Genomic DNA, 15,093 nt, shown 5'->3' on the forward strand with positions numbered 1-15,093 from the left:
AGAAAATTTTTGAAACTTGTGGCTTAAAAATAGTGGATGCAGATTTGACAGTAAGACTCAATGTAAGAATAAGGTGCATTTTACAGAGACTACAATTACAGGAAATTTGAATAAAGCAATGTCACCATGGTAATAAATCAGGAAAAACTAGCATTATCACAGGAAAAAGCTTCGAGCTTAACTTTGTGGCTTAAAATAGTTGCAGGTACTGTACATTAATTTGAGTGAACGTTAGAAAACCTTTCAGCACTATCAGTGAAAGAAGCTTGCAATACAAAGTAAAACCTAAAGCCTTTTTCTGTGATGATGATTGTTTTCCTGATTTATTATCACGGTGACATTGCTTTATCCAAACTTCCTGTAATTGTAGTCTGTGTAATGTGGACTTTATTCCCATGTTCGGTGTTACTGTCAAATCTCCTTCCAGTATTCTTATGCCACAACTTTCAAGTCTTCTTTACTTAGATATTTTGCTGAGCTTTACTTTCTCAACCTGGCTTTCTCAGTTTTTTTTTACGGGATTTCAAGTATTTTTCAGTCATCAATAGCGTTACAATAGAATAGTTTTCATGATAATTTTATATTCACCTGACAGTGTGGTCAGTTAAGGGTCAAATATATAATTTCAACATTACATACGTAAAGCGATTTCACGCTCTACGATGAAAACTCAATGGTGGTAAAGTAATAAATTGAAAAGTGAAACTTAAGATGTTTATTTGGTAAGCAGCATGGCATTAGAACAGTTACCTTTCAAAATTTCAAATACAAAGCTAACTAAAGATTTAAAAAGCAACGTACTGAAAAGAGTACATTTTGTTAATAAATTGCATTTTCTTTATTTATGAAATTTTTTTTTCTTAAATTAAATGATTGCATCTTACAGGTACACATTATTCTAATTTCTCTTATTTTAGTTAATCCAGTTTATTATTCGAAGCAATAAAAGCACATACTAACTGAATTAAGTGTATTATGTACGAATTTATTTTGTTGGTTACATTTAATTGTTTATGAATGTTATATAACTAATTTTTTTTGTTTTTAAAGAAATTTTGTCTAAAATTATTCTTTAGATTTTTTGTCATGGGCAGTGTTAAATCCATGAGCATACCAGATAATTGCCCCAAAAAACTCTTACGAAGAAAAATATCTAAAGTCAACAATATATGAGAAGCCCATAATTCAAATTTGTTTGGGTTCCATGAAATGACAACGGAAAACTGATCTCCTTAAAAAATCTAGCAACGAGTTGCGTAACTTTCCCGGCTGTTATGAGATTTTATTTTAAAAATCAGTTTGTGTTGTGGGTTTAAGTGAGGCTACCGGTGTACACGGTCCTACATTCCATTTTATCATGTTTCGTTGTAATTTTCAAAGAGGTGGACGAATCTAAACTTGTCGAGTGGAGCCGATTCCTTGAAGATCCTGTCTGAAAATTATGACAAACATATTGCATGAGCTTGAAAAAGTAGCTCAGTATGAGTGGCTGTTAATGAATACTACCACTGTTACTTCCCGTGTTAAAAGTTCATAAATATTAATCACATACGACATTTCGTTACACGTAAAGATCAATTAACGCTTACTTTCTCAATGGGCGCATAGATGTACAAAAAACGGTTAGGTCCGGATGAAGCACGAGCCCCAGCAGATGGCAAAATTTCTGTGCAGTCTCTTCAGTAGGATAGTAGGATGAGAAATAGTAGTAGAGATAATAAAAGTAGAAAGAAAATAGTAGAGTGAAAACTGTTGAAAATGGTTGTGTCTCAAAACTAGAGACTCTGTTGGGTCACAGGTGAAAGGCATAATTATGTTGGAAACTTTTTTTTTAAATTTACAAATAATCACTGCAAAGGCAAGAGGTCAATCATTCGGCTTATATAACTTCGGGAAGAAGAGCCGTGACTACGTGACCCATACCCTGAGACTTATTCGGTGCGCAAGGCAGGATGCATCTCTAAGTGCAAGAAGTTTGAATGGACTGACACGCGTGCAGATTCCACGTATTTGCATGCCCGAAGTATTTGTTGTATCAGTTAACTCGTGGCCATATAAAGGAAAACTGAACCGCCGCCGCCGAAGATCCGCAATCGAATCCCGACTTATTTGTTTGGTTAAGTTATGGCAACGCTACACTTGGGCGATCTGCCTAGGGGGATGTCTTCCGGGAGGTCTTTTTAAGGGAAACTGGCTCCTATTTAGGCGTTACAAACTTGGAGAAACCCGGAAAATTCTACATGGCCAGACCATCCGAGCAAGGCGCGAACCCTCAATGTTCAGGGAATGAAGACTGCTTGGCCACTGGTGGGCCCCAAATCCCAACTCAGCAATTATTGTAATATTATATTAATAGAAATGTATAATTACAGGCGATAGATAACGAGTCTGAAAGATGCGAGTGGAAGAGAAAGGACGTAGAGGCAATGCTCAAAGAGGAAATAACGACAGCGACAAGAACAGCACGCGGATGAGTAAAAAAGCCAGCGCGCGCAGGTTAGTTGCTGCAAACCGTTTCCTGACACCCAGAAACCGCGTGGGTGAAAATGTAGCTCCCCTTGCGAGCGTAAGATCAGATAACCGGAAATGACGTGGTGCAACATTCGGAGGGGAATATCTCGAGGAAAGTCGCACGTACAAGTATGGTTACGTTGGCGTTTTTGCTCGTACAAGGAATCTACAATTCTGGGCAGGGAAATCCCTCATTCAGAGTTCACAGCTTTCTGTTATTTGCACGTGTTTTCATCTGCAACTCTAACAAAATTCAAAATTTGATTAATTAATTTTGTTCATAGATTACAGCCATAGTAAATGATAAAACAATGCCGGTAAAATAACATTAAATGAATTAAAAGCGTTACATATATGATCGGAGCATTTTTGACCCAGGCCAAATTCGGATAACCCAGGATTCGGATAAGGTCGGAGTGGAGATTCCTCACGTTTTAGATCTATCAAGTAACGAGGGCGTTTCCTGTATTACGCTTCAAAGTATTTATTTACAATAACTTTTTAACGTTGTATTATTCGTTACGGACTATATTCGAGTAAAATATCATTCGAAGTTTAACTCTCGTTTTCGAAAATAATAAAAGTTAGTGTTTTTATCTATTTTGAATTACAGACGGCGCCACTTAATTTTATTCAAACTTCATATTCCGTTGTACATGCGGACTTAAAAGCCGTTTGGGTTAACGTCAAGGACAAATTATATTTTGGAATAAGTCGGAGCTCTTGGCGTTGTCTATGTCAAACTCCTTCATTTAAGGTAATGTTTTCTCGTCTCGATTGAGGAAGAAAATTACGTTGATGGTTACATTGGGAAGAAAGAACAGGAAGATTTCTCAAATAACATTTATGGTATTGAGTGAAGCTTGTGTAACTGACGTAAGAAGTCATTTCAAGTTCTCGATGTTCCTTCGTTGTCTCCAAGGTTCTCGTAAGTGTGGACCCATCAGTGGCCAAGCGGTCTTCGTTCTTTGAACACTGGGAGTTCGCGCCTCGGCTCGGACGGGCTGGCCACGTGGAGTTTTCCGGGTTTTCTCCACGTCTGTAATAAGGGCCAGTTTCCCTTAAAAAGACTTCCCGGAAGGCACCCCTTCAAGGCAGATCGCCCAAGTGTTGCGATACCGTAAGCAAAACGGTTAATGTTACCTTAGGTAGCCAAGATGACGGCTCGTCTCCAATTCCAGCAAAGAAACAGTGGGACGCACGTTCTATAACCTAACCTAACCTACTCTAATAATTTGGTTGCTAATAATTATTGTAATTTATTAGAATAGGTTAGGTTAGAACGTGCGTCCCACTGTTTCCTTGCTGGAACTGGAGACAAGCCGCCATCTTAGCTACCTAAGGTAACATTAACCTCTGAGATTAAAACGTCGAAGGAAGAATTCGTAGAATTATTACTTTTAATTTTGAAATAATTTCAGTTAGAAAAGAGTGTTTGGCGTTATTTTCTTATCTTATTTTGGTTAATGTTGCCATAGGTAGCCAAGATGGCGACTCGTCTCCGATCCCAGCAAGGAAACAGTGCGACGCACGTTCTAACCTAACCTAACCTAACCTATTCTAATAATTTGGTTTCTAACAATTATGGTAATTTATTAGAATAGGTTAGGTTAGAACGTGCGTCCTGCTGTTCCCTGTCTTCTGATTGCTGGATCGAGACGAGTTGCCATCTTGGCTACCTAAGGTAACATTAACCCTTATTTTTATACGAAACTTTTAATTTGCAGATTCACTCGCAACCAAAACAGCGAATTTCTGTATAATAACTGATGAAATGTGTCTAAAAGAAGACAAGGAGAGTTAAAGGATGTGTGTAATACTTCGTTTACGGAAGAAGAAAATTGAAAACAGCTGTAAGAAATTACACGAGAATATATCAAGGAAGGAAACATTTCGTAAGAAGAGTATGAAGGGAAAGAGAAAATTAAATGAAGACGTTCTAAAATTATTTTCCAAATATTTTATTTTGCAAAATACTTTGCATATAAATTGTTTCGAGGAAAATGTATATATTAATAAATTACATTAATTTGCGGTATTTATTATGCGTGTCGGTAATATTTGTGAACTCTAGTGCGGGCAATTAATGTATATGATGTTACGATGCGATTGGAGTAGTTATAACCTTTACTTTTTAGTTAAAAAGTGTTGTTGTGAGGATTATGCAAATTATATTTGTATCTGCACACACAACTTTATGAATTATTTAAAATTACATTTATATATTTCTTATCTAGAGTTTTAATATTCTTATTTATTGTATCTATTATATTTTGCAGGTTTAATTCATCGTAACACAGAGAATGGGAAATATAAGTGTGAAACTTGCCAGAAAGAATTTATTTCAAAGCCTGGATTTAAGTATCATCAGAAGATTCACAGTGGAGAAGGGCTCTTGCCTTGCAAATTCTGTACTCGTAAGTTCTGCCAAACTAGCAATCTACTTCGTCACATGAAAATTCATACCGGAGAAAAGCCGTTTACATGTGATCATTGCAAAAGAAATTTTACACAAAAAACTACTCTGATAGAACATCTGCGAACTCATACAGGGGAGAAGCCATTTACATGTGATCATTGTAAACGAAGTTTCGCACGCAAGGATACATTGATAAAGCACGTTCGTCTTCACACTGGAGAAAAGCCATTCTCTTGTAATTAGTGCTTACAGAAATTAGCTTTCAGATCGGCTTTATATGATCATATTAAGAGACGTCATAATAATAACAGCCTTTTATGAAACAATGTGAAAAACAATAGATAAAAATACGGTTAGGTTGTATTTGTTTGAAAAAAACATTTAATACACCTATTTATATTTTATTGTACACAAAAAGTTTTTTTTCTTGATTTGTAATAATTACATTTACGTAAAAATTTGATTTTTTTTTGGACTAAACTTGTAAGGTTTTGTAAAATTGAAAGTAAATGGAAGTTTAATTAAATGGTGTGTTTTTAATATTTTAAGTATTTATGATTTAAGCTGTGCAGAAAAACCCTATTTTCTATTTCAATTAAAAGTTCAATATTGGAATAGGTGTATCCAAAATAGGAGAAAATTTGCATTCTTGTTTACTCAATGATCCATTGCCATTTCTGATCAGTAGAACTAAATCCGAAATAATTGTTCTATCAAATCGAAGTATACACGTTATGTGTGCAGCCTTTCCTGGCCAGGTCTCTCTTGTCAGCAAACTTGAATAGAAAGCGTCCAGCTGGTTCTGTAATACTAGATTGTGTGTTGTGTTTATTGAAAACAACATTGCGTTAATAATTTTTGTATTTCGATTACCTTAATTTGTTATTTTTGTTAAATTAATAGCACGTTTAGTGATATTTATTTTTTTATATAATATACAAATAGTCTTGTTAACATTTTTAAAAAAATTTAAAAATTCAAATGAGATGAATTAGAACAAATGGTTCCATTTTGGAACGATGAATGATACCCTGAAGATGGCCTATCCAAATAGGCTGATAACGTTCGAAATAAAGAGAAAAAACACAGCAAATAAAATTCTGGTGTGTTCTTATTACATTTAAATAATATTGCTGGGAAGAAGATAGATAATAAATAAATAAAATTAATGTTATAGTAGAGCATCGATTATCCGACCCCCGATTAACCGTCACATCAGTTAACCGACCACGCTCAAGTCGGCAAATTCAAATGTCCGCTATTGATGTGGCGCTACAATATATGTCTATGTCTTGGCTACTTTAATATTATTATTGTTAAATTTTTGTGTGTTTTAATTGGCAACAATGGCTTGACTATGAAAGGGAGGCCATTATTTAAACTAGGCTTAATTTTCTAATTATGAGCGGTTGTTTGTTTTGTGTGGATTTTTCTGATGACTGTGTCGTGCTCAATCGGAATCCGTTTTTATCGCTGATATTAATTTTGGATCTGTGAATTTCATACTTGTAACAGATCATGCTGTAGTTGCTGTACCGTTCGCAATGGCGATTCAACGTAAACACGTTGTTCTCAGTGTTTCCGATGAACTGAAAATAATAGATCAGTTGAAAAGTGGTGCTAGTTGAAATTTTGTTACGCTTAACATCGATGAAACTTCAACGCGAAGTAGGTTAATAGCGATGTACTAATTACATGGTATATATATACTAATAACCTATACTAATAATGTATTTTTTCATACTTTTCGGTTATCCGTTTTTTCAGCTATCCGACCAGCCCCAGTCCCCAATTGAGTCGGATAATCGATGCTCTACTGTTATTAATTTTTCTAAAAGTAGTAACCCTCATAACTAATATTAATTATTTTGCGTATGAGAACCACTGCACTCAATCAGTGTCAATAAGTAGGTAATAAATAAATACAGTCAAACCTGTTTTTATGCGGTTTTTTTTTGTGCAGTATAGTTGGCGACTAGTCTCGTGCGATTTGTCATGTCTCACGTTGACTTATTATAGCTAAATAAACTTATTATAGCATAAATGAACTTATCATAGTAATATTATTGCATGAATATGCGAAAAATAAAATAATTTATTTTTTAAGTCAACAAAACACCACCTGGACAAAAATATGTAAAACAGACGATAGACGAGACGATGCAGTCAAGTGCTGACATCTGTTGTCAATAAATTCTACGTCTGTTTTAATTACGTTAATTAAACCTTCAAAGTGCTTTCACATTCCTGGACCATTAAGATAAGATTCATTTCAAAGCGTAAATGTACTGTATTATTTTTTCTATTTAGATATAAAAAATTTTAGGATTTTTATTTTATGTTTAGACATAATCCCTGAAAATAAATAAGGGCAAAAACAAAGCGAAGAGAAAGGTAGTTTCCTTAGAGACTAAGGCCGATTTTTAAAACGAGTTATTTTCTATGTGAGACTTTTTTTATGCGGTCCCTATTGACCGCATAAAAAATATTTTTTAATTGTGTTGCGAAAACTATTTTTTATAGCCACTCGTGAAGTTTCGTGCGATTTTATTATGCGTTTTTTATGCGGTCCCTATCCACCGCATAAAAACAGGTTTGACTGTACGAGATGGTGAACAAATTACAGTCAAACCTGTTTTTATGCGGGGATAGGGACCGCATTAAAAAAGACGCATTTAAAAAAATCGCACGAAACTTCACGAATGGCTGTAAAAAATATTTTTCGCAACACAATTAAAAAATATTTTTTTATGCGGTCAACAGGGACCGCACAAAAAAAGTCTCACATAGAAAATAACTCAAAACCGTACGAAATAGAATTTATTGACAACAGATGTCAGCACTTGACTGCATCGTCTGGTCTATCGTCTGTTTTACATATTTTTGTCTAGGTGGTGTTTTGTTGACTTAAAAAGTAAATTATTTCATTTTTTGCATATTCATGCAATAATATTACTATAATAAGTGCATTTATGCTATAATAAGTTTATTTAGCTATAATAAGTCAACGTGAGACATGACGAATCGCACGAAACTAGTCGCCAACTATACCGCACAAATAAAAATCGCACAAAAAAACCGCATAAATTAAAAATTCGCATTAAAAAAATCGCACAAATAAAAATCGCACATAAAAAGAGCGCATAAAAACAGGTTTGACTGTAATTATTAACACAAAAAAGCTAAATACGTTTTCAGGCATTGACAATCTATGATGAATAACATGGATGCAAAAATAGTCACCGTAAAACTTTCTTATGTCCATATTATACTCAGACCGAAAAATTTTACGGTTTGCTTCGCAGATTTATTCCGGTAGGGGTCGCATCTTTTATAGAGGTCCCATCAATTATATCTTAACAGTTTAACTTTTTTTCACGTTTTTCTTTTAAATATTATTTCTCGTTCTGTTTAGTAATTAAATAAACATATATGTTAACTTTGTAAGCCTTAGTTAATTATTTATTAACATTTGAATTTATATGTTGAATTTTGGGGAAATTTTTATAAGTATCTGAAAAATTCTAACTATTTAAAGAAACATGAAATAATTAGTGATGATAAAAGTTATTTTTATTATAGAAAAAATATGTCACGATATGATTTAAAAAATTATATTTATTACAAATGTATGGGATCGTTTTTACATTCAACATAAACACGCATAGGTGTGTGTTTCAGGTCGCATCGCGCGGGAATTATAAATCAGGCAATAAATGACTTAGCATTTAAATATTTTTTCGCATGTCTAGGGAAGGGCAACTGCCCCTCTCCCTCCCTCTGGCGACGCCCTTGACAGTTAATGCGAGAAAACTGCACTTATATAGTATCAAAGAGTAAAAAGTCACGTGACAGAGAAGGGAGAGGACCAAAATTTACCAAATATGGAAATATTAAATAACTAGTGTTCCTTATTTGGTAAATTTTTTGTAGGCTCCCTTCTCTGTCACATGAATTAATAATCACTGCCCTAATAATTTCAACTTTCATTTATTGACAGCAGATTTGTTAAATAGCATGTAAATGTATTACGTTTCAACTTCAGAGTAGTAAAGCTAGTTTATTTTTTCCAGCAAAAATGATAGACTTGCTAGTCCTTCATTGTGAAAAACAAGAAACTGCTAATTGCTTTATTACTTTGTTTTCAAAAACTCCCCTCTGTCAGCTGAGGGTCAACTGGCTAACAAATTGTTTACTTGCACTCAGGGTAATGTTGTGATGATGTCATCAAACTTTATAAAAAGATTACAAAAAACATATAGCAGTAATTCTAGCAGGCCCAAACACACCAATAAATTTACACTCTCAACATATAGACAGGACACAACATACAAAAAGCATAAATATCATGAAGCAATAGAATGTTCAAAGGCACTTCATTGCAGACATCTTTATGTCCTGGCCCAGGATTTTGTTGGCAAAACTGCATCAAACAGCTGCTTTGCTCGAGATGCCTCTTTTGGGAAAAAAATTTATGCTTACCATACAGGATTAGGTCAAAAATATTAGAAACTACAGAAAATATACTCAAAGATACAACACTCAAAAATAACACATGCAGAAAATGACACATCATGCCAGAAGCTATACAACACATCATTTCTGGATACAAGCTCTTAGCACAGACAGTTTATTTACATCAGGGGTAGCCAACTTTTTTTGGGAAGAGTGCCACTATCTGAAAGAAAGAAATTATACGTGCCACTTCCAACTTTTCCAATATACTAAAAAATATATAAAGGTGAAAAAATGTTAGGTATAGGCTGATTATGGGGTCTGGTGTGAAGCAGTGCCATTTTCCGGAGCTGTTGTATTCAGTAGCGTATGAGTAGGGTTTTTACGGAATTTGACAAAGTTCCTGGAGGTGATATTATTTTTTCAAATTTTAAAATTTTTCAATAAGTCTTCATGTGCCACTGCTAAAACTCCGCCGTGCCACACTGTGGCACTCGTGCCGCGGGTTGACCATCCCTGATTTACATAGACATAATCAAATAGCAAATATAATACACCAAGAGATTACAAACAAACACAAATTATTAGACATCCTCAAACTGTACTACAAATACATTTCACAGACAGTATTAAAAAACAACACGCACAAAATGAACTATGACAGAGTCATAATCACAGATAAAACAATTTACCACAACAGACAAGACATCACGCTGATTGACAAACACAATAAAATCACATACATTATAGACATATCCATTCCAAAAACTCACAATGTACGAAACACATGCACTGAAGAAGTCAGTAAGTACACAAAAATGGCCCAGGAAATAAAGCATCTGTGGCGGATTGGAGATAGGGTGCTTATTGTACGTCTTCTCTCCTGTAGAATTCATACCACGCACTACACAAACGCCCGGGCTCATTACAATTCAATATAAACACATACTACAGAAGGCCAATATACTGAAAACGTCATATTGCAAGGAAATTCCTCAATACAGAGACAAACCAATAAACTTTAATTTTTCTTTTGGTCACTATGCCTTGACTCTGGTTCGGCATAGTAAACAGTAGTCACTGGTGTTAATTGACTATAACCCAACATAATAATATTAAGTTCAGAGCCCAAACGGATACGACGTGTAATTTGAAATTTAGTACACAGTTAGGGTATGTCTGAGAATGTAGATAAAGATGGAATTTTCGAAATTTTCCCCAGAATAAATGAAGAAACGGATTACAGATTATCATAAAGTTGAATTTTAGTGTACTATTTTAGATGTAGTGTTTTACGAGAAATCGAACATATTTTCAGACTTATTGTATAAGTCCGGATAGGTTTCTAAAGAGGGTTATCCTAATTCTTGCACCAAGTACAAATGGGAAAAATCAGCTGTAATCGAATAATATTAATCTACACTATCGTTATTTTTGCTTGAGCAACACCAGTCTCATCTGCTAGTTTTAAAGTAAAAGCCATCATCTCTTTACATATATGTAAGTAAAATCCCTAAAACTCCTATTTTTATTTACTTGAAGTGAAATTTTGTTTTATTGCTCTCTATGTCACAATAGTCAGTAAAAACAACTTTATTTGAAAAATATTAGCAACTATTATTCAATTACTTCAAACTTCTGCTTTTCACAATTTTTATCTTTACTTTTTCATAAAAAGTATTCCATCATGCTTAAAAAAAAAACTTATAGTATATAAATAAAATATATATACACACAAGTGTCCAAAACTCTCCATACAGTGACAAATCTAGCTCATCAGTGGCTGAATAAATAAAACCATTGAACATTAATAGTTGGTCATTGGTTGGTGCCTAACCACTGGACTGTCCACCATGCGATGTTCTAAGTTTTGTTCATGTGTCTAACACCAAAACAAAAGCCGGTTTCCACGTATAAAGTTCTGCAAACTGTTATCCCTTTGGCAGATCACCGATGTGTTGTGTTTGCTTACTCTGTGTCTATTCACTCGCACAAATCTAAATATTGACACTTTAATTAATGTCTTTTGAACATATGACGTTTGAATGCATGTGAATTTGAAATACTAAGTATGTTTATATTCCAATACAATACATAAAACTTTAAATCACTTATATATATTAAAACCTTGTATGTTTCAATTACATTTTATGATGCTCTATAATTAATTATCATTTATTTTTTTATAGTGATTTTTGTTCATATTTAAAATTATAACAATATTATAGAATGGCACAAAATAATTTTCATAAAAAAACGATTTAATAATTCATTCAAAAACTTTTATTCAAAACATTTGATTTCATAAATACATTTTTAACATAAAAATATCACATATTTATTATTTAATTTAACATTTATAAGGAAACAATTAAAAATAAATAAACAAATATATAACAAATTTCTTTTTAAATACAATACAAAATAAATATATAAATGAATACAAAAATTTCTTTAAAATAGTAATAAACAATAAATCACATATATATAGCAATTTCTTTTAAATATAAACAAAATATAAATGAACAAATAAATATAAAAATTTCTTTAAAATAGCAATAAACAATAAATCACATATATATAGGCAATTTCTTTTAAATATAAACAAAATATAAATGAACAAATAAATATAAAAATTTCTTTAAAATAGCAATAAACAATAAATCACATATATATAGGCAATTTCTTTTAAATATAAACAAAATATAAATGAACAAATGAATATAAAAATTTCTTTAAAATAGCAATAAACAATAAATCACATATATATAGTCAATTTCTTTTAAATATAAACAAAATATAAATGAACAAATAAATATAAAAATTTCTTTAAAATAGCAATAAACAATAAATCACATATATATAGGCAATTTCTTTTAAATATAAACAAAATATAAATGAACAAATAAATATAAAAATTTTTTTAAAATAGCAATAAACAATAAATCACATATATATAGGCAATTTCTTTTAAATATAAACAAAATATAAATGAACAAATAAATATAAAAATTTTTTTAAAATAGCAATAAACAATAAATCACATATATATAGGCAATTTCTTTTAAATATAAACAAAATATAAATGAACAAATAAATATAAAAATTTTTTTAAAATAGCAATAAACAATAAATCACATATATATAGGCAATTTCTTTTAAATATAAACAAAATATAAATGAACAAATAAATATAAAAATTTCTTTAAAATAGCAATAAACAATAAATCACATATATATAGGCAATTTCTTTTAAATATAAACAAAATATAAATGAACAAATAAATATAAAAATTTCTTTAAAATAGCAATAAACAATAAATCACATATATATAGGCAATTTCTTTTAAATATAAACAAAATATAAATGAACAAATAAATATAAAAATTTCTTTAAAATAGCAATAAACAATAAATCACATATATATAGGCAATTTCTTTTAAATATAAACAAAATATAAATGAACAAATAAATATAAAAATTTCTTTAAAATAGCAATAAACAATAAATCACATATATATAGGCAATTTCTTTTAAATATAAACAAAATATAAATGAACAAATAAATATAAAAATTTCTTTAAAATAGCAATAAACAATAAATCACATATATATAGGCAATTTCTTTTAAATATAAACAAAATATAAATGAACAAATAAATATAAAAATTTTTTTAAAATAGCAATAAACAATAAATCACATATATATAGGCAATTTCTTTTAAATATAAACAAAATATAAATGAACAAATAAATATAAAAATTTCTTTAAAATAGCAATAAACAATAAATCACATATATATAGGCAATTTCTTTTAAATATAAACAAAATATAAATGAACAAATAAATATAAAAATTTCTTTAAAATAGCAATAAACAATAAATCACATATATATAGGCAATTTCTTTTAAATATAAACAAAATATAAATGAACAAATAAATATAAAAATTTTTTTAAAATAGCAATAAACAATAAATCACATATATATAGGCAATTTCTTTTAAATATAAACAAAATATAAATGAACAAATAAATATAAAAATTTTTTTAAAATAGCAATAAACAATAAATCACATATATATAGGCAATTTCTTTTAAATATAAACAAAATATAAATGAACAAATAAATATAAAAATTTTTTTAAAATAGCAATAAACAATAAATCACATATATATAGGCAATTTCTTTTAAATATAAACAAAATATAAATGAACAAATAAATATAAAAATTTTTTTAAAATAGCAATAAACAATAAATCACATATATATAGGCAATTTCTTTTAAATATAAACAAAATATAAATGAACAAATAAATATAAAAATTTTTTTAAAATAGCAATAAACAATAAATCACATATATATAGGCAATTTCTTTTAAATATAAACAAAATATAAATGAACAAATAAATATAAAAATTTTTTTAAAATAGCAATAAACAATAAATCACATATATATAGGCAATTTCTTTTAAATATAAACAAAATATAAATGAACAAATAAATATAAAAATTTTTTTAAAATAGCAATAAACAATAAATCACATATATATAGGCAATTTCTTTTAAATATAAACAAAATATAAATGAACAAATAAATATAAAAATTTTTTTAAAATAGCAATAAACAATAAATCACATATATATAGGCAATTTCTTTTAAATATAAACAAAATATAAATGAACAAATAAATATAAAAATTTTTTTAAAATAGCAATAAACAATAAATCACATATATATAGGCAATTTCTTTTAAATATAAACAAAATATAAATGAACAAATAAATATAAAAATTTTTTTAAAATAGCAATAAACAATAAATCACATATATATAGGCAATTTCTTTTAAATATAAACAAAATATAAATGAACAAATAAATATAAAAATTTTTTTAAAATAGCAATAAACAATAAATCACATATATATAGGCAATTTCTTTTAAATATAAACAAAATATAAATGAACAAATAAATATAAAAATTTTTTTAAAATAGCAATAAACAATAAATCACATATATATAGGCAATTTCTTTTAAATATAAACAAAATATAAATGAACAAATAAATATAAAAATTTTTTTAAAATAGCAATAAACAATAAATCACATATATATAGGCAATTTCTTTTAAATATAAACAAAATATAAATGAACAAATAAATATAAAAATTTTTTTAAAATAGCAATAAACAATAAATCACATATATATAGGCAATTTCTTTTAAATATAAACAAAATATAAATGAACAAATAAATATAAAAATTTCTTTAAAATAGCAATAAACAATAAATCACATATATATAGGCAATTTCTTTTAAATATAAACAAAATATAAATGAACAAATAAATATAAAAATTTTTTTAAAATAGCAATAAACAATAAATCACATATATATAGGCAATTTCTTTTAAATATAAACAAAATATAAATGAACAAATAAATATAAAAATTTCTTTAAAATAGCAATAAACAATAAATCACATATATATAGGCAATTTCTTTTAAATATAAACAAAATATAAATGAACAAATAAATATAAAAATTTTTTTAAAATAGCAATAAACAATAAATCACATATATATAGGCAATTTCTTTTAAATATAAACAAAATATAAATGAACAAATAAATATAAAAATTTCTTTAAAATAGCAATAAACAATAAATCACATATATATAGGCAATTTCTTTTAAATATAAAC

The 15,093-nt window shown here is 29.2% G+C and overlaps 1 protein-coding gene across 1 annotated transcript; it reads left to right on the forward strand.

The window, feature by feature from the left end:
- Positions 1–2,395: 2,395 nt before the first annotated feature.
- Positions 2,396–5,173, forward strand: LOC136968526 (zinc finger protein 22-like). The gene is made up of 2 exons (XM_067262504.1): positions 2,396–2,474; positions 4,791–5,173. The coding sequence occupies exons 1-2, from the start codon at positions 2,396–2,398 to the stop codon at positions 5,171–5,173; spliced, it is 462 nt and encodes a 153-aa protein (XP_067118605.1).
- Positions 5,174–15,093: the final 9,920 nt, after the last annotated feature.

Source organism: Centruroides vittatus, unplaced genomic scaffold (genome assembly GCF_030686945.1).
Source record: "Centruroides vittatus isolate TY-2023 unplaced genomic scaffold, ASM3068694v2 contig_1496, whole genome shotgun sequence".
Taxonomy (NCBI): Eukaryota; Metazoa; Arthropoda; class Arachnida; order Scorpiones; family Buthidae; genus Centruroides; species Centruroides vittatus.

Coding starts and splice junctions, on each gene's coding strand:
- LOC136968526 (XM_067262504.1), top strand. CDS start 2,396: ATGCGAGTGGAAGAGAAAGGACGTAGAGGCAATGCTCAAAGAGGAAAT. Junction 2,475..4,790: donor CAAGAACAGCACGCGGATGA/GTAAAAAAGCCA, acceptor TATATTTTGCAG/GTTTAATTCATCGTAACACA.